Source organism: Phanerochaete carnosa (assembly GCF_000300595.1).
Source record: "Phanerochaete carnosa HHB-10118-sp unplaced genomic scaffold PHACAscaffold_7, whole genome shotgun sequence".
NCBI lineage: Eukaryota > Fungi > Basidiomycota > Agaricomycetes > Polyporales > Phanerochaetaceae > Phanerochaete > Phanerochaete carnosa.
Genome location: NW_006767634.1, coordinates 2,731,121 through 2,750,412, shown reverse-complemented (window position 1 = coordinate 2,750,412; position 19,292 = coordinate 2,731,121). Strand labels below are relative to the sequence as shown.

The window sequence follows — 19,292 nt, the reverse complement described above, 5'->3', positions numbered from 1 at the left end:
CTGACATGTCGGGTGATAGGTGTCACTCATGTAAGCTCATAAGTCTGCTGTTGTGTTTTAAGGGCTCACACTTTTAGCTTTGTGCAGGGTATCCATGCAAGTCTCAGCAAGTCATGACAGATGTGAAGAGTACTAAGCACAGTGTCTGTCTGGAAGATTAGCATGTACTGTAGTGTAGTAATAATCCCTAGAGCTTTGTATCTTCCCTAGTTTTGTCAGGAATATATTGCTTTTTATTGTCAAATTTTCATGCAAATAGAGCGAAAATTCAATGGAAAATGTGTAATTTATTCAAACGGGTACTGCCGACATATTCAAACCCCGCTGCAGAACACCTCGGGAATATGGAAAGACCAGCCCGTTACCCAATCTCGTTAGCTAACCGTTAGAGCTTGCCTAACGGTGCACTGATGTTATTTACTTATCTTTCTGACAGTTAGGTAACGAGGAGACGCGCGTCACGTACCGCGCAGTGAACTGTTCGGTAACGGCATCAACTCATTTATACCTCACGGCGCGCCGGCGGTGTAAACTGCATGTACGTCTTACGTGAGCCGCAGCGGCGGCGCTGAGCGACAGTAGAGCGGGAGAGCCCCGGGACTTCCATGACGGCGCAGGTGTCGGATGGATCGGGGGCAAGCGGATGCGACACGCCATGCTTCGAGGGCGCCGCAGGCTCGACTCGTGCTATACGTATGAAGTAGTGAGCTGGAACATGCGGCGACGTGCGTCGTGAATGGGTGCTGGCGTGTAGGAGTGCCTGGTGGAATCGTCCTTCGTAGCCAGCTCGCTAAATAGCAGCCCGCCGCCGGTACTTTGAGCTTAACTTAATTGGACACGGACGTATCGATTAACTAGGTCCGCATTCGGTGGGGTCGTCCGGCGGGCAAACCGGGGTGAAGCGCGTTGATGAAGAGTCGTGACTTGGGCTCCAGCCTTTTGCAGGCAACCAGGCAGGCTATCAGAGCGACAAACAATATGTTTCGCGGAAGGATTCGCAGAGCTGTATGGTATCCTTGGTATCACAGGTTGTTCAAAAGAGCGGCGACGACAGGAGCGAGGAAGCGACAAGCGCTGGGAACGCGTTCACGATCGGATCAGTAAATCACGTGTGAGACATACGCTTCCGCGCCGACAACGAAATGAGCTCGGAATCTCGGATGCTCATGCATTCATGAATCGTCTCGTGCACGCCCGCATAACGCACAAGTGATATCGTGATTGGGTGATGACGTGCGTATCTTTTCTCGTCATACAGCTATATGAAACTGACTGATCACAGGCTCATGGAATGCTTGCACGCCATGCCGCAGATGCAGGTCAAGGAATAGACGATGCCTGTCTCCTAGCGAAGCTCTTGGGTCGCCCACAAGAAACCCATCGAGCAGTCGACGTACGCTTCCAGTCTCATTGATTGACGTTAAACGGATGTCCTTATCGCGCACACTGCAGGCAATCCAAATATATGCTGCTGTCCAGTGGACGAGCTTTACGATATGTGGTATTACGTCTGGGGCCGACCAACAAGCGCTGGTTTTGAAGAAGCCAATCGAATCTTAGTGAGTAAAGGTGTGTTTGTCACGGTCCTCTCTATGATGGCGACCTTTGCCCTGACGCTATGAGTCTTTTTGGCTACCTGCGTAATCTCGTGCTTGTCAGCCCGCTTTGAGCGACGTGGCTGTCATTTAAGTTTGCATTTCCCAAGGTGCCGCTGGCGTACTCGTTGGGGATGGTGCTGTGGCGCTGAGGTCATGCGCCCGTATAGACAGCTACCGTTCTACCTGCTCGCGGCGATACTGACCGTGGCTTCACCAGACGCCCCCAACCGCGATAGCACCCAAAATTGAGAGCTCGTGTCCTCTCTAGGAAGTATTCAAATGCCATCCTATTCGCCCCATGGCCCGGAGGGCCAGCTTATAGCAAGCGGGCTCCGCTTAACATGGCTGCAACCCCACTGGACTATACTCTGACGAAATATGCCTGGCAAGACGTTCCAGGTGGCCATCGTAGGAGGTGGCGTCTGTGGCATAGCTTGTGCTATCGCCTTGCTCAAGGAAGGAATCGACGTACAAGTCTACGAGGCTGCGGTACGTGCCGTTATTTTCTCGGGGGTCGCATAGCTCACTCGATAAACAGTCAGAATTAAAAGAGATTGGGGCAGGTATCGGCATCAGTCAGTAACCAGTCGCTTTCGTCTCTGTTTAGTGACGCTCTTAACGTCTTCAACCCCTTCCAACGCAGGCCCGAATGCGAAGCGTATCCTCGAAGCTCTGGGCGTATGGAACGATGTCATTGCCCGTATTCTTCCGGGCCGGATGGCGAAACAGCATTCACCTGTTCAATCTCACACTGGTGCAGCACCACGAGAGAACACATGGTTTCAGTTCGTCTCTGGTATGCCGGGCCATAAAGTTCTTGCCGATGTACGTCGATATTCTCAACTGTGGCAGGACGTACGCTAAGCCTGTCGTCAGTGGGATTCTGTAGGGCGCGAACATGTGTCTTTCGGCATCCACAGAGGCATGTTCCTTAACGCTCTGCTGCTCCACATCAACCCCGAGCGTCTGCACCTGCGCAAGCATTGCACACGCATCACCACTACTGAGAAGGGAGTCACCATTCATTTTCAGGACGCGACGACTGCCTCTGCAGATATCGTTCTTGGTGCAGATGGGGTACGAAGTGTAGTTCGACGCTTCGTCACAAACACATGCGACGCCGCGGATGATCCGTACCTCAAATTTAGCAGGGAAGTTTGTTACCGAGCACTGATCCCTACCAAGGCCGCTGCTGCCAAGGGAGTCACTATGGACTTCAGCAAACGGCCTATCTTCTTCGTCGACGAGAACAGGCATATGACCGTATATGCCATTCAGGGTGGCGCCATGGTAAGCTCAAGCCTCAGCTACTCTCGCAACACGCTCACGACGGCCTCGATAGATAAACGTGGCGGCATTCGTCTCAGACCCTGACTCTGCGGCCGAGCACTATCCACCCGCTTCCCATTCTAGAGTACAGGCAGTGGCCACCAGCGAAGTTCTGGCGGCCTATCGCGGATGGGGTCCTGAAGTTACGAATCTCCTTTCCTGCGCCGAGAAGCTTGGGAAGTGGGAGATCAACGTCGTTTGTCCGGCGATTGCACCTGGGAAGTGGACGAGAGGCCGGGTGGCGATCCTTGGCGACGCGGTGAGTCTCGCCAACGCCTTCCAATCACAGCGTATTGAAATCAAGCAGGCTCACGGGATGCTCCCCCATCTCGGCGCGGGCGCTGGTCAGGGGATCGAGGATGCTTACCTACTCGCCAAGCTCCTCGGCCATCCACAGACTACACCGGAGAATGTCGCGGTACGCCGTCCAAGTCCAATCATACGAGTTTGACATGGTCTGATATACAATCTCTGCAGGAGGTGCTCCGCGTCTACGCTGCAGTTAGACAACCTCGCGCCCGGAAAATCTGGGAGGGGAGCCGCCGTGCGGGGGACATGCTCGACGGTCGGACCCATGGAATTCATGTCGACGAGCTTCGAGACATGTGGAACTATGTCTGGAACCAGCCACTGAACCTCGAGTTCGACACGGCCACATGCATGCTGCAGGAGAAAGGTACTTTCGCGAAGTCTGCTCTATGAGGCTCGAGTTCCTTGTTTGTAGATTTCCGCGACGACTGTACACTAGACTGCTGGGCATTAGGATGCTGAATTATTGTTTGAACTTCGTCCAATGAGTACGACCGGTCTGCAAAAACAAGTTCTCAGTCTTCTACCATATTCGACAATCTGGTTCTTCCTATTCCTTCTTGTATGAGAGATACACGACGCGCCTCCCAGTCCATGCACAGTGCGGAAGGGAGTCTAATGAAGAAAGTATACATCCTCGCTTAACTACCCCCAACACCGAGTCTCTCAACCTTATCCTGCTATCCCGTGCGTGTGTTCTGGACAGGTCTTGCGGGGGCGTCGTTTTCGAGCCCTATCAAAAGGTCTTTTTTGCTCCTCATTCCTCTCCACGCCTGTGATCTGATGTTATGAGCTAATTTGTAGACTTTGTATGTGCATAAGCTTATTCTAAATGAAGCTACAAATTTTTTTGTCTAGTACGATATGCTGGGCACCAGTCTTTAACGCGAGGCACTTTGTTACAAGACTGTTTAATGATAGTATCGCTCACCCAGCCTATTTAAGAGGCTATAATGCCGCAACCGAAGGCACACCATACATCAGTGCGCCTCTTGCCGCAATCCGGTGGCACCGGAAGTAGCCAACGAAGGCCGCGTAATAGACGCCATAGACGCGGAATGTCCCGATCGGAAGCCGGAACGTCCAGCACGGCCAACTGTAAGCGCTCAGGAAGTGGACCAGTTTAGCATGCTCGCAGGTCTGTGCCCTTCCACTTAGTCAAAATCAGACATGTTATGGGCCTGGTCCATAGTAATTTGTATTATCTTTATGTACATGCAGCCTATATGTTTTTATGCTGAGGAGAAAGCTTAGAGTGAATGTTCTTCTGCTCACAGTGCAGGAAACTGGCTCAATCAGGAAGTGGACCACTGGTATGTGTTTAGGTGCCGTATCATGTGCTGAACTGCTCTTGAGGTGCAACCAGGCAGCAAACTCGCAAAGTACTGTATAGTTCACAGCTGAGAGCCACTAAGATATGACTATGATGTTGATATATGATGCTTCAAGCACTTAGATGTGCAGCAGACATGGGGTGTGAGGTGCATGTCTGGACTTGTGAGGTGGGGATGCCAGTGTTGTGCAAGGTGCTTACCTTGTGAGTCTGAGCAGCCCCTGTCACAAAACGGGTGCAGATGACAGCTATAGATACTGGTGCCTTCATGTGAGAGCTTTGTAGCAGATGAAGCACTGCAGAGGAGGAGGAAACTATTCTGGAATCTTGGATGGTGAGCACATACCAGGGATTCAGATTCTTGCCACACACCATTGCCTCCACAGCACCAGTTGCCTCTAAATCATTCTCAAAGCAAGCAATGCCTTTCCTAGTTCTATTAATGTTGTTTCAAAGTGTGCAGCAGGCTGCCAAATGTCAACAGTTCACTTGCATCTTAGTGTCTTCCCGAGGGCATAAATAGGCGGCTGCAGAAAGAGAGCATGACTGGCAGTGAAATAAAATTTCTAGAAACACAAAAACATCAGGAACTGAGAGAATATAGTATGGGAGTACAATACATACAGTTTTGTGGGGTAGGCTTGAGATGTGTCATGTAGGTGTGCATATCTTTGAGGCATGTATTTTGGGGACCTCCCAGCCATAATATCAGAATAGATGGCTTCTGGACAAACTCAATGTCTGTTTCAGACATTTAGAATGGCAAGAATCCATAGATAGACATTGGACCTAAGGGCAAACAAGATTATGGAAGAGTGGGCACAGTGGTTGGGTCTGTAGAGAAAATGCACAGGGTGGTAAGCACAGTTTTTTTCTTGAGAAAACTCAGGCAAAAGCAGCTAAACAAGGCCCAGTTATTTCTCAATTCTACGCCAATGCAAACTGAGGAGAAACTGGTGTGAAACCAGCCAAAATGGTCTAAACCACAGTAAAACTGGCAGAAAACTGAGTTTTGCCTTCAGTTTTTTTCAGGTGAAAACTGGAGAAAGTTGGGGCCTTGTTCAATCAGTTTTTGACCAATTTTACACCACAAAAAAGTGTGCTTACCACCCAGTGATGGAGTTGTGCGCGCGGGCATAATGGGCACTCTAAAATAGGCAATTCGCAGATGCAGCCCACAATGTGGGCCTCGATCTCACCCATTTCGCGTCAGGTGGCCCTCGAACTTGATATTACTGTAGACAGTACCCATTGGAATGATATTTTCATAGCTGATTCTAGTATCATACTCATATGTGTATGCTACGCATGAAAAGCCGTAGGGTGGTCTGGTTCCTGATTGGATACAACTGCCGATGTCGGCCCGCAGCATGTCAAGCTTCCAGCGTCATCCCAGGGTTGATTGAAAAGATCCTCAGAGACGCCCAAATGGATCCAGGCGCCCAATAACCCTGAAGTGCTCTTTGCTCAGCCTGCTCCCTGCTACATCGTTGAACTGCTAGAAATGGATTCGTTCCCTCTATTAGCTGTATTTTTATTTTATATGAAGAGGATGTGAACACAGGAAGGTTCCGCAATATACTTTGCTTTAATTGGGTATCTGCATGCACTAAATATTTGGTTGTGCGCTTATTTAAGTCATATAAATCAAATAAATATGAATTAAGTATTCTTACTATATGCCACATGCCACAGCAAGGCCGAAGCTCTATTAACACACGATAAGGGCCCAAATCGTGGCCCACAGCGCGGTACGCATTCCCAATTTGGCTGCGAGCACCGACTTTGTGGCGGAGGGCGGCGTACTCACAATATTTGGGCTCTGCTAGGCTCGCGAGCATAGCAAGCGAGAAGCTCCGAGGTCATGATCGTTTGCAGGCACACTCATTCTTCTTCTTTCCCTTCCTTTCACTTGAATTTTGCCCTGGGACTGCCCTGGGCGACCCTCCACAGCCGGGGCCTTGCGGCCCCGGCTGATCGCCCCAGAAATGACCCATTTCTCTCACAATCGCGCTAAGAACGAGCTCATTTGCCCGACTATGAATGCATGAATGCAGCCGCCTTCACCGCGACTGCATCGGCAGCATATCAGCCCCGCAACATAACAAGAGCCGTCTATGCAGGGAAGGACTGCAGCGGCGGTGAATGCTAAGCCGTCGCTTCGTGCGCGCAAACTAATACGAACGATTGACGTGGCTCGTGGCTGGAGAGGCTTCGATGTTGAGCATTTCCCCACGTCATTACTTAGTTGAATGTCCGACTCATGGAATCAGGATTGCTTCTGCCTCTGTTCAACGGAGGGTATGTTTCCGTCTTCAACTAGATGATGCATGGAAACCCCCCTGTGTAAGGTTGATCTATGCTCTCGTGCCTTTGCGCAATCCGCATATATGGGAACGCGAGTTTGCCCCACATGTTGTTCTCGCTCACCACTCCCTTTCCCCGGCACACAGAATGACCACCCCGTCGATCAAATTACCATCGAAACTGGTAAGCTACTCTGTCCAAGACTTGCAACACCAAGCTAATGACCGTTGCTGGCAAGCATTCGTCGGAGGGCGATCACTCCGGTGGAAGCCTGAAAATTCTTGACGAGTTTCGCGAAACCGTGAGTTACTCAGTCAGTTCCGCGACTGCCCGAATAGCCTGTTAAAGACGTGATTGCAGGTCAAGAGAGATGTATCCTTCGTAGATGTCTCAGCGCTGGTACGTGTTTTCTTTCGACGTGGGTCACTTTCGTTGACACGCGGTAAAGCCAGGAATTATCGACGCTCTCAAACACAACAGTGCGATAGACGATAGAAAAATGCTCGTGAGCGTCACAACCCAACGTCGATTTCTTGTTCATGCACTGACGCAGTCTTCAGCTTGAGCATATTCTAATGTTCATATCTAAACTTCCGGAGGGAACGGTTTCAACCAAGCTACAGAACCTTGTCATTGAGCTCCGTGAGTTCGACATTCACGTTTCCTTGGCGAGTTTAAGTTACGGCGGCTGACGTGGCGCGCAAGTGTATAACGATCTCCCGCACCCTCCAAGTACATATCTCGGCCAGCAGTACGCCTGGCGCACTGCCGACGGCTCGTATAACAACATCTGCGAGCCAGACATGGGCAAGGCAGGAATGCCTTACTCGCGCAGCGTTCAGCAAACGCATCCGCTTGCGACCAGAGACTTGCCAGACGCTGGCTTAGTCTTTGACACGCTTCTCCGCCGAGAAAAGGTATCCTTCCTCATGACCGTCGTCTAACTGAATCAGATACTAAATCTATGCGCGTCTACAGTTCGTTAAGCACCCGGCTGGCTTGTCGAGCATGATGTTTTCCTTTGCTGCGCTGGTCATTCATAGGTACGTCACTTTTCAAGATTGTTGTGCGAATAGCTGGAACGAATGGCTCGATACAGCGTCTTTCGCACCTCTCACGAGAACGTGAATATCAATGAGACATCCTCCTACCTCGACCTCGCGCCACTGTATGGATGCAACCAGGAGGCACAGAACAAGATTCGCGTGAGGGACGGCCGGGGTTTACTTTACCCCGATACGTTCGCAGAAGATCGTCTCTTGCTGTTGCCCCCGGCAGTAGCCGTTCTCCTTTTACTGTTCAGCAGGAACCATAACGTTCGTACTCTTCATATCACGCATGCATTAAGCTAAGCACCCAGATCATCTAGTATATCGCCCGAAAGCTGTTGGAAATCAACGAACGCGACACGTACACTGACCCGGATCATATCCCTGCAGATGACCCGCAGCGCTCGGCAAAGATCCTCGCACAAGAGGAAGAGATTTTCCAGACTGCTCGCCTGATCAATTGTGGATGGTTCGGTTCCGCGATCCTCTCAGATTATTTCAGCGCAATCCTGGGTTTGGTGCGGCAGGGTAGCAGCTGGAGCTTGAATCCGTTCGGAGTGAGTCTTGCGCATAAACGAGGCATACGAGTTACTTAACCCCTGCACTTCAGGAAATCCGTCAGGAGGACCATTCTCTGTTCGAGCGTGCGCGTGGAAACGCATGCAGTGTCGAGGTAAGCGCAATGTCAGATATATTGAATTTGTCATCTGACTGTCTGAAATAGTTCAACTGTCTCTATCGCTGGCACGCTACCACATCAGAGCGTAAGCTCGTTTCCATACTGATCTAATTGAGCTGACACGAGATACTTCCAGATGACGAACAATGGGTCGAGCAGCTGACAAGACATCTGTTCGGTAACCGCAGCCCTGATACCATCTCCATGGCAGACCTAAAACAAGCCATGCAGAAAATACAGGCGCAGGAGCCCGATGCCACACACTGGACATTTGGTAACATGCAAAGGCAGGAGGACGGGTCGTTCAAGGACGAAGAGCTTGCGGCGATTTTAAGGGCGGCGTAAGTAGCTATCTTCGTAGCTTCACCATAACATCAGAATGCTGAGTAGATGACGTAGAACGCAGCACCCCGCCGGTGCATTCAAGGCTCGTGGAACACCCCACTGTATGCGCCTCCATGAGATCATGGGAATTGAGGCGAGCCGTCGTTGGGGCCTCTGCTCTTTGAACGATTTCAGGAAGGTGAGAATATTCGTGGTCATAGTCGCTTGTTATTAGACTGATTGCGCGCGTAGTTCTTGGGGTTGAAGCGTGAGTTCCGCCCATGCAGTCCCTTAATGCGACGCTGACATCATTCAATAGCTTACTCGTCGTTCTTGGAATGGAACCCGGATCCTGAAGTGGCTGCAGCAGCTGAGAAGCTGTACGGTGACATCGGCCATCTCGAACTATACACTGGTCTCCAGGCTGAGGAGACCAAGCCTGTCGTCGATGGTGCAGGAGTTTGCCCCTGTAAGTTATCTATACCTTCTGAACTCGAGACAAATAATGAATACCGCACATTGCAGCGTACACCATTAGTCGAGCCATTCTCGCCGACGCCATCGCTCTGACTCGCGGTGACCGCTTCTTCACCGCCGACTATACGCCCTTCAATATGACCTCCTGGGGCTTTGCCGACTGTCAGCGTGACGCAAAAGCGCCAGGGTACGGAAGCACGCTCGGCCGCCTCCTCATGCGTGCCCTCCCGAATCACTACACCGCCAACAGCACCTACACTTGGTTCCCGCTGATGACTCCCGAGGCAATGCAGACTATCCTTACGAAGCTCGGAGACATTGATCTCTACAATTTGAAGCTTCCCAGCCCTGTGCAGAATGCAGTCGAAGTTGACGAATACAGAGACGCGACGCACGTCTTGGTCAGCGGAAACTTCGGCGCGCTGTACCAGGAGAGGGCTGGACGAGTAATCGAGGGCCAAGGGTAAGCGCCATTGCCGCCTTGGAACATGTGTACTCGGCTGAAGCCTTTGTTTGTAGATTCTTCCTTGCCTCAAACGACCCGGCGCGCGCCCAGCGCGAGCAACGTGCCATGCTTGGTGCACTTGCCGGCGCCCCTGGGTCCGTCGAGAAGATTGCGGAGTTTTTCTACAGGAAGACGCGCGAGATGATGGTCAGCGAGGCATGGACCGGGGTCGGGAGGTCGACGAAGAGCGTCGACGTTGCCCGTGACGTGCTGAAGTATGTCCCCATCTACTGGGCGTGTGAAGTGGTGCGTCTGCTTCTCAGTTGTGGTGTGTGCAAGGTATGGAGGCTGATATGCGAACATAGGCTGGTATTCACCTAAACAACAATGACTCCGAGGACGGATACACTCCGGCCAAGCTGTATACCATGCTCACTGAGATCTACGAGTAAGCAGGGTGTTAGACCTGTATGCCACAATTGCTCAATGCTATTTCAGGTTTCTCTTCTTGGACTTCGACTCCTATAAGTACCTCACCCTGCTGAAGACGGCCCAAAGGCATATCGATGTTCTGCTCAGACAGATCAAGGGGCCGCAAGCTAACAGCGGAGTGAGTAATGCTGACAAGAACCCTGTAGTTATGTGCTTATTACTGCGCCACCAAGTTTTCCTTGTTCAGCATCTTTTCCTTTTTCGCTAAGCTCTTTGGAGGCGGTCAGAAGTCCGAAGGGGATCTGTCGGCGCGCTTTACTTCCCTTGGATATGACAACGACACCTTGGCGAACTCGATCCTTGCGATTCTAGTCGGCTGCACTGTCGAGATGTCTCAAGGTGCGTCCTTTACGTGTGCTAAAAACTGAAAACTGACCGACACAATGTAGCACTCGTCCATGTCGTTAACTTCTACCTCGACGAGGGAATGACTGGCCAGGTCAAGATCTCCACTACTAATGCACGACCAGATGGGAAAGACCAAGAAACGATGCAGGGCATTGCGGTGGAAGCGCTGCGTGAGTAGCCATCCTCAGGTGTGGCTTACACTGCACTTACCGCGACACAGGCCTGGACCCCCCGTTCGCTGGTGTCTATCGTGAGGCACTGACTGCTCAAAATGTTAACGACCGCTCTGTTGAAACTGGTGGCAAGGTTTTCGTTAACATCGCCAAGGCGAACATGGACGTGCGTTCCTAGAAGTTCATGCACGCTTATTCACGCTTATTCATCTTTGTCATAGCCCGACGTCTTCAAGGACCCAGCTTCTGTAAAGCCGAACCGCTCGCCGAAGGATCGGTACCTTGCTGCTGATGGCTCAGTACAATGCCTAGGCTTTGATCTCTCTTCAAAGGTGGAGTCATATTTATGTCTTAAATCCCGCACGATGCTCATGCTGAAATGAAATGTGACTTAGATCGTCGCGGAGGTGCTCCGCGCTGTCTTCAGCTTCCCCAATGTTCGTCGTGCTCCGGGACAGTCGGGTGTGCTCAAGCGGTAAGACGAGCTTGCGCTGCAAGCTACCAGACGTTGCTGAATGCTGTTACCTGCTACCTGTTACAGCTTCAAGCCGGACACGATCAAGACTAGTTCCTGGATGTACCTCAACCATGAGCAGCTGCCAAGCCCTTGGGCAACATCCATGATTATCCAAGTACGCTTCTAACGACTTCATAATTTGAGCCTTTGCTGACACTGCACCCTGAAGTACGACTAAGACGGATTTTACGGTCTGATGATCTCTGAAATCGCCGATGATTCCTTCTACCGCATTTTTGAAAGCTGTTCTTCATCATGTATGTTACAACATCGTCTCTGCAGCCTTTATCCAAATAGCCAGTGGATTGTTGACAAATTCTGCTGTGGGGGCAGGTTGACATCTGCTGGGTTATCTTGTCATTCTGCGAGGGTTTCCAAATAACTTTCATTTAACTAAGACATACGACAAGCATTCTGGTTGAGTGGGATCCTGGATGCCAAAACCCAGCCTCCAGGCGATGCCCTGTACGCTGTTGATCTTGCTAGAGAAAAAATCGTTAGCTAAAAGTACCATTGGGCAGGCAGATGGACTCACAAGTTTGGTGGCGCGAGGCTGTTCTTCAGAAGCGCAGCTTTGCCGTTATTGTGCCCATAAGCATTTTTCCACAATTAACAGAATCGAGCTAATCGCGCACCTTCACTGTGGTATCAATCTCCGAGAAGTTCGTAAATTAGCCACCGACAGTGCCGCAGTATCTCTGTTCGACGCCATTCTTGCCACTGACGACGACCATCTTGGCCTTCCTCCTTGGCCATGGTAACACTGCACTGTGCACAATATTGGACGTTCGTTCGCTTTCTTGCACAATTGTGTACGTTCGCCCATTTTCATGCACGATCGCGCGCGTTCGTCCACTTTCAAAGCATGCCACGTTTGTGCTCGTTCGTCCACCTCCGTCCACCTCCGCCCACTAAACTGTATGTATAGTCGTGGAAGTATGTGGACTTGCCAAGGGACTCTGCGACGCGCGAGTCGCGACCTGGCATTCAATCCCCCGATCCCTACTGATCCAATCACATTCCCACGACCGCGCTTCCCGCTGGGTCCCGATCGGCGCTCCCGCACCGCGTCCGCCTTGGCCTCGTCAGCGTCGCTCTCTCGAGTAGGCCGCTGCCGATTCTCACATGGTATCCCCAATTGCTTGCCCCGAAAACCAAGCCAGACATGAGTACTTGAGTCTTCATTGACGCGGCTCGCTCCAGTTTGCCCGCTGGGCGAGCCCACTGAACTCGGACCTAGTCAGTTGGGCCATCCGCGTCCAAACAACTTGAATTCAAGAGTGCCAATGGCGAGCCACCAGCCAGCGATGCGGCTACGAAGCATCTCTGTCAGGCACTCCGCACCCTGCTGTACGCCGATAATCCTTCCGTGCCGCCGTATGTCCCAGTCCGCTCCTTCGCACGCGTTAGTACAAGTCGTTCTGCAGGTCTGCGGCAACCTACCACTCGAGATTTTCTCGCATCGTCGGACTCTGTCTCAATCTGCGGTACGATCTTTGTGCAGCAGATCGCACTGCCCGAGGAGACAGTCGCACAGCTTCGCGCACAGCTAAAGTCGCAGGAGCTGGGAACTTTGATATCTGGATTTGACGTAGTTGTGTTGGTGTTTGGACTGAAACGGCTTGGTGAGTGCTGTTCATACGCTACAGAGATGCCCTGCTGATGACGTCTTCGCGCGAACGTCCAGAAGCATACTCGAGTGGGAGCGGTGCAACATATATCGGAGGCGCCCTCCGTCCTACTAGCGATATTTCAAGACTGGACAATCGAGGTACGGAGGAAGGGACTGGTGGAAGTTGGCGGCGAGGGATTTCCCTCGAATCACAGCATATCGTGCTTGGTCTCCATTCATCCGACATCGGTGCTAACGTGCAAGTACCGGAGCCCTCTCTTGTGCAGCCCAGAGGGCCGCAGCAGTCCGCGCAAGATATGCGTGCAGCGTCAAGGGAGTCGCGGCGTGCTCTCAAAAGTCGCTGTCCAACGGCTCCACCCATCACGTGGCTGTAGCGGCTCGGGAGTTCGGGAGGCTAGGAGAGCAATTTCATAGCATAGTACTGGTGAGTAGTGCTAGGTTTCGTGCGTCTTCAATTGGTCTGATGATACTAGAACGCGCAAAGCGAGGGCGTTCGTTCCCACGGGTATGTAACATTGAAGCCTTGCAGTCGACGTCTCATCCCTGTACGAAAGGATGCTATCCGTGCTGCAAATTGAGGGGCTCGTCCGGGGCTCAGACGACATACGCAACGCAACGCCTTGGGGCCTGCCGAAGAACTCGTGAAATTCGGCGTTGGCGACAAGCCCGAGTGGCTCGGGGTGCTGCACCCGACGAGCATGGCGATGCTGCGGTGCGGCCCGTAGACTGTTACGTGGAGGGCCTATAAGACTCGGGCGCGCCACGGTTGAGCTAGCTATCGCTTCTGCGTGGTACGACGACATGTGCCCCACGAACAGTGCAACAGATCGCCAATCTGCTGGGCCGTGTCGGGGCCACCCTGTAAGAGCTGATGGTCGGATGGACGGCAGACCGGACTGTAGAGGTGAGCTCTCATAAGATCCTCTTTTGAGGTACCCTACTGACGACGATGGCACAGCTTGCGACAAGCTGGGTTCCAGCGATGCAGCGTCCCTTTTGACATTTCGGCATCCGGGCACCGAACACCACGGTCGCGCTGGATCTATGAGATTTGAAGGCAGGATAGGACAGATGTATACTATCTCGAGTGTCAGAGTATTCACGTGCTTTTGTATATTGTCTCACGAGGACTCTCGATACGCTCGCAGTAGGCGCTTACCCGATCGTGGAGGGGAGACCATTTCCAGCCACACACGGCCACCGCGAGGAGCGCGGCGCGAACAGCGAGGAGACACGGTCGCGCCGAATTTGTGAGACCAATTTTAAGAGAATCGTAAGGCAGATGCGTGCTGCCTTGAATGCCAGAGTATTCGAGTACACATGGATCTTGTGACGCTATGTCAAATTTTTTCAGGATAGCTAAACGCGAAGCTACTGTACAGATATCGCCAGACGCACTGTTGATGCCATTGGATGGGTGGGAGTCGGCTTAATGAAGGAAATGTACATCCCCTTTGCGCCACCTCCAGCCTAGATTTCCTTCCAACCTGCCGCTCTCCAATCACCTCCGCAACAAGCCAGACCTCCGCGGCGAGTCTGATGATAATGTAATTCACGCCCTGTAAAAATGTACCGCGAACCTTGCAGATTTGGACCTCATAGCAAGAGATATCATCGCCGTGACTTGCTCTTTGAGACCGAAGCTTGAGTATCTTATGGCCGGAACTGTCTTTCTTCCCAGCATGATCGATGCCAACGGGGCCGTATGTCATGGCAAAACCACTGAAGTAAATTCCTGGCTCAGACGTGTCGAGGCGTGAGTTTCCAGAAGGTGTGTATGAAACCAGTAACGATCAGAATCCAAGGAACTGATAGTACCTTCCTGCTCGCACTGCATCAACACCTGCCACGAAGGCAGCAATGAGATGTCGTCCGGGTGGCACATTGCGTGGCGCAAGACGATTCGGTATCGCAAAATCGAATCCACATGCTTAAGAAGCGTGGTTCAAGCGAGCTCAGGCGGCATACCCTCGTCGTATATCGGCAGCGTCTCGCAGCCCAGGATGTATGCGAGGCCGTGGATCCTGTCAAGCTCTGTCGTGCAGTGACGTCCCTGCATTGCCTCGGCAGCAAAGGGCAAGCGGTCGAAGAGCGGCATGGACCGCGGGAGATTCTGAAAGAAGTGCCGCGTGTCTGCAGACACCGTTCCTGTGGCCCCACCAGGCAACCAGCTGTTGGTGGCCTCTTGCACCGTCCAGACGCGGTTCAGCCAGTGGCGATCGGAAGACAGTACTTGCGGAGATGGATCAAAGGGAAGGCCGAGCCCGTTGAAGTATGTGGCACACAGCAGGCTCCGTGCGTACATGTAGCCGATGGTAGGGACGTCGAGTTCCCACTCCTCTTTCCTCCGCTCCTCGTCCTCCAGACGTCCCCGTTATCTCAGACTGAATGTCCATCCAGGCATACTCCGCGCCGAGATTGAGGAGCTCGACTCGAACGTGGTCAAAGGTCGTGTCATTGGGTATGGGGACGGGCCACTCATAGCCGTTGATCGGAGTCCAGACGTTGGTGCGAGCGCAAGTTTCGTGTACCCAGCTGTGCGATAATGTCCAGACGTAGTCGGGTATCTTGCTGTACCCGCCTGAAGGAAGGACATGAAACGGAAGCACCCGGTTGCTGTGGGGGTCCCACATCCGCCGTGTGGACACCCATGAGTTGGTGATGTAGCCACAATCCAGGGCGTTTTTCCGCATCGCTTCGTCCTCCCTTTGCTTTGCAGCAAGGTCGAAGAGCAGCTGAGTGAAGTTGGATCTCCAGTGGCATCGCAGAGAGCCGTAGACTTGGCCGAAGTCTCGTGAGAAACAGAGAAAGTGAGCGAGGCACTGCATCAACCCTCGCTCATCTAGCGAGTAGCCGGTCCCGAGGATATCGTTTAGCTCTAGCAGCTCTGTGACGTTCAGAGCATTACAGGGCGTGTCTGCGAGGGTGTTCGGGATGGCGCCGGGATCGAAGTGGGCCCACTGGAAGGGGACAGAGGAGCGTGGTTCCGGCACAAGCGAGAATGCTCTGCCTTGTCCTTTGGATGTGAAAAGATACTCGAGAGGGACTCCCGACTCTGACATTTTGATCCTCCACCACACTTGGAGGCGCGCTTCTCTCATGGTAGCGTTTATGGTCCGATGGAGAAAGGTATAGAGGTCACGAATGAAGAAAGAGCGATGGTACTGGGTCATTGCCAATGGCAAACTTAGTCGTGCGCCATGGAGCCGAGTCTTCGACACAGATGGTTATTTCCCCAAGTGTGATTATACTCGATGCATGCTATATATATTTGTGTCTCAGCGCGAATTCTTGTCCGTGTATTTGTCTCTGGCTCACCAACTCAGATCTTTCACCACCTGTAGAGCTTTTGGGGCAGCTCCCTTCATCGACCGAATCTGCGTTCCGCCTTGGGGAAGCATGTTTGAATAAACCTCTTAAATTTGACAGACTCCATCCTCCACACAACTACTCAGCGCACAAGTAAAATCCCCAATTCTAGCGGCTTACTGGGACCCGTCTTGTCTTTTTGAGTCATTTTGGATGGAGCTGGGGTGTTTATAGAAGTGAATAGTGTGGTGGAGCAAGCAGAGTCAGGTGGCTGTCGAGGATACTAGTATTTACTGCGAAGTTTGGAAGACAAAATACAGAGACATGCGAACGCTCTGATAAACCCAGCGCGACCGTGATATTGGATGCCTAGATGCCGAAATGTCAAAGGGGATGCTGCGTCGCTGGAATATAAAATTGCCGCAAACTGTCACATTCAAGACTGCACTTCGGTGCCGGAAAGCCCGACGCAGTCTCACTCGGCTTCGTCCGAGCGCTGTTGACGCGGATAGTTTCCTGCTGATCCGATTACGTCACCACAAGCCGCTTTCTTCTCGCCGCCCGCCCGCTGGCCGCCCTTGTCGGTGCCACACTCTCTCATAGGCCGCAGCGCTGAGGCTCATGTTGTACAGCGCCGCGCGCTCTCCCGTAGTCTCTCTCTTGTCTACCCTCTGCCATCTGCCAGAATCGTTCTGCGCGTCTGCGGTCGTCCACCACTCGAGATTCGCTCTCGTTGTCGGACTGCACCACCGGCTGCGTGTGGTCCTCGTTCGGGGAGGTGGTCGCGCAGCCTTGCGTATTGCTAGAGTCGCAGGAGCTGAGAGGTCTGAGATCTGGATTTGATATGGCTGTACTGGTGTTCGGACCGAAATGGCTTAGTGGGTGCTGCTAATACGCTACAGACGTGTCCTACTGATGCGTTTGGTGAGAAAGTTTGGAAACATACTCGGGCGAGGGCAAGACAACGTCAACGAGAAGCGCGCTTTATCCCGCTGGCGACATTTCAAGACCGGATAGTCGGGATACGGAGGAAGAAGCTCGGGCGGGTTGACGGCGGAAGACCTTCCTTGAAGTGCAGCATGACGCGCTTGGTCTCCCCCGTTCTATTCAACATCAGTGCCATCGCGAAATTATCGGAAATCTCCCGCTCGTTTGCGCGGCCCAGAGTGGGAACAGCAGTTCGCGCAAGGCATGTCTATGGCGTCAATGGCAGCGCGTTTCGAAGGCCGTCGCCCAATGGCTCTAACCTTGACTCTAGCGGAGGGCTAAAGCATGTCTACAGTGGCTTGAAGGTTCAAGCCGCTAGAACAGCTGCTAGATGACATAGTACTGGTGAGTAATACTAGGGATGTGCGTCTTCAATTGGTCTAAATGGCACCAGGGCCCGCAAAGCAAGGACCTTCGTTTGAATATGCACACCACGTTAGAACCTCACAGTCGGGATCTTATCCCTTGATCAAAGGACAATGCTTGTGTCGAATGTCGAGTGGCCCACCCGTGACTCGGACGACGATACGCAACCCAACGCCTTGGAACCCTTCGAAGGATTTGTCCAGTCCGGTATCGACGGCGCGCTCGAGTGGCTCGAAATGTCGCGCATGACAGGCATGGCAATGCTGCGGTGCGTCCCGTAGGCTGTTTCGTGAAGGCAGCGGATCGCAATATTTGGACGCGCTGTGCTTGAGTCTGCTGTCACCGCCGCGTAGTGCGACAAGACGTGCGCCCTGCGGCCGGCGCAACAGGTCGTCAATTTGCTAGGGCGCGTCAGGGCCAGCCTGTGACAGCCAATAGTCGAACGGACGGCAGATCATACGTGGGGCGATTGCACAGGTGAGTTCTCAAGACATCTTCTTTGGCGGCACTTCGCTGATGACGGTGACATAGTTTGCAAAAATCTTCGATTCTGGCGATGCAGCGTCCTCTTTAATATCTCGGTATCCGGGCATCAAATATCATAGTCGCACTGGATTTATGAGAGGTTAATTTTGCAAGAAGCGTAGATATGCAATATCTTGAATGCCAGAGGCTTCACGTACCTCTATACTTTATCGTTCTGTAACGAATACTTGTACTTTCGACACGTTTGCAGTGCTAATGCCTATATCGGGACTGGGCGATCCATTCCTACTACTGGTCTGTCCCATGGCAACCCCCCTACAACCTGACTCTACTTGCTCCACCACGTTGCTCGCCTCTTCTACACACGCCGTGGCGCTACAAACACCTTAGCTCGATCCAGAATGAATCGCGAAGACCAGCCGGGTGTTAGTAAGCAGCCAGTATTGAGATATTCACCTAATTGCTGAGTTGGTGTACGCAGTACGGAGTCTGATCAGCCTATTTGAACGTGCGACAGGGAGGCAGGACGCGGATTCGGTCAGTGAGGGGAGTAGCTCCAAGGCATCTACAGGCAGTGGTCGATCGAGGTCGGTGAGTCAGAGATGAATAGTATACGCGCAGAAGTTTGTATACTGAGACACTGGCATATTTAGTGTGCATCGACGACATTCACACCCGTAGAGATACAGTAATATGCCCGGGACTGACAACTACACCAAATTCCACTGAATATGGGGTGTACTCACTGGCACCCACTGGTATCCAGTGAAGTCCAGTGCTAGTCTCCAGTGGCTGCTGCTGTTGGCTGGTGGGTATCAGTGAGTAACAGTGGGCGGCAGTGAGACACACCGGATCCCACTGGGCTTCGCAGGTTGCCACCGGCTACCGGCACACATCACCAGCAATTTGCATCAAACATTGCTTGAAGCCACTGGCTTATCAAGTACCAATATAGATACAAATATTTTTCTGTAATAAGCTCAATACATGCTTAGCCACCGGCATCTGTATAGATGCCTATTCTCCTCTGAACTGTGCACTATCCCAGAACTCAGCTCTCACTGAAGTGTCTCTACGCGGTACACTGTCTGAGTGCAAAAGGTGTGTAAAATTGATTGCCAGATGTGTCCC

The 19,292-nt window shown here is 52.3% G+C and overlaps 6 protein-coding genes across 6 annotated transcripts; 4 read left to right on the top strand and 2 right to left on the bottom strand.

Annotated features, from left to right (window-relative positions):
* Window positions 1–1,175: 1,175 nt before the first annotated feature.
* Window positions 1,176–1,893, top strand: PHACADRAFT_260264 (uncharacterized protein). Its single transcript, XM_007398385.1, has 4 exons — window positions 1,176–1,233; window positions 1,283–1,393; window positions 1,453–1,569; window positions 1,660–1,893. Exons 2-3 carry the CDS (start codon window positions 1,292–1,294, stop codon window positions 1,558–1,560), a joined length of 210 nt encoding a protein of 69 aa, XP_007398447.1. The 5' UTR covers window positions 1,176–1,233; window positions 1,283–1,291; the 3' UTR covers window positions 1,561–1,569; window positions 1,660–1,893.
* Window positions 1,894–1,901: 8 nt separating this feature from the next.
* Window positions 1,902–3,688, top strand: PHACADRAFT_260263 (uncharacterized protein). Its single transcript, XM_007398384.1, has 7 exons — window positions 1,902–2,087; window positions 2,137–2,173; window positions 2,242–2,423; window positions 2,475–2,888; window positions 2,941–3,186; window positions 3,235–3,345; window positions 3,405–3,688. Exons 1-7 carry the CDS (start codon window positions 1,977–1,979, stop codon window positions 3,627–3,629), a joined length of 1,326 nt encoding a protein of 441 aa, XP_007398446.1. The 5' UTR covers window positions 1,902–1,976; the 3' UTR covers window positions 3,630–3,688.
* A 3,190-nt stretch (window positions 3,689–6,878) lies between these two features.
* On the top strand, window positions 6,879–11,774 carry PHACADRAFT_260261 (uncharacterized protein). Its single transcript, XM_007398383.1, has 26 exons — window positions 6,879–7,059; window positions 7,115–7,177; window positions 7,237–7,275; window positions 7,325–7,381; window positions 7,437–7,518; window positions 7,582–7,793; window positions 7,855–7,919; window positions 7,976–8,192; window positions 8,246–8,482; window positions 8,536–8,598; window positions 8,650–8,689; window positions 8,741–8,945; window positions 9,004–9,127; window positions 9,181–9,196; window positions 9,248–9,397; window positions 9,454–9,868; window positions 9,925–10,156; window positions 10,216–10,298; window positions 10,349–10,460; window positions 10,516–10,681; window positions 10,732–10,860; window positions 10,911–11,029; window positions 11,085–11,195; window positions 11,259–11,338; window positions 11,405–11,495; window positions 11,550–11,774. The coding sequence occupies exons 1-26, from the start codon at window positions 7,024–7,026 to the stop codon at window positions 11,556–11,558; spliced, it is 3,153 nt and encodes a 1,050-aa protein (XP_007398445.1). The 5' UTR covers window positions 6,879–7,023; the 3' UTR covers window positions 11,559–11,774.
* Window positions 11,775–13,416: 1,642 nt separating this feature from the next.
* Window positions 13,417–14,107, bottom strand: PHACADRAFT_260260 (uncharacterized protein). Its single transcript, XM_007398382.1, has 4 exons — window positions 13,972–14,107; window positions 13,568–13,917; window positions 13,487–13,518; window positions 13,417–13,437 (listed from the first exon to the last, which is right to left on the bottom strand). Exons 1-2 carry the CDS (start codon window positions 14,014–14,016, stop codon window positions 13,789–13,791), a joined length of 174 nt encoding a protein of 57 aa, XP_007398444.1. The 5' UTR covers window positions 14,017–14,107; the 3' UTR covers window positions 13,417–13,437; window positions 13,487–13,518; window positions 13,568–13,788.
* Window positions 14,108–14,958: 851 nt separating this feature from the next.
* Window positions 14,959–16,281, bottom strand: PHACADRAFT_211413 (uncharacterized protein; the record flags this gene model as incomplete). Its single annotated transcript, XM_007398381.1, has 2 exons — window positions 15,420–16,281; window positions 14,959–15,358 (listed from the first exon to the last, which is right to left on the bottom strand). Exons 1-2 carry the CDS (start codon window positions 16,184–16,186, stop codon window positions 14,959–14,961), a joined length of 1,167 nt encoding a protein of 388 aa, XP_007398443.1. The 5' UTR covers window positions 16,187–16,281.
* A 1,405-nt stretch (window positions 16,282–17,686) lies between these two features.
* On the top strand, window positions 17,687–18,158 carry PHACADRAFT_260258 (uncharacterized protein). The gene has a single exon (XM_007398380.1). The coding sequence runs from the start codon at window positions 17,789–17,791 to the stop codon at window positions 17,954–17,956; it is 168 nt and encodes a 55-aa protein (XP_007398442.1). The 5' UTR covers window positions 17,687–17,788; the 3' UTR covers window positions 17,957–18,158.
* Window positions 18,159–19,292: the final 1,134 nt, after the last annotated feature.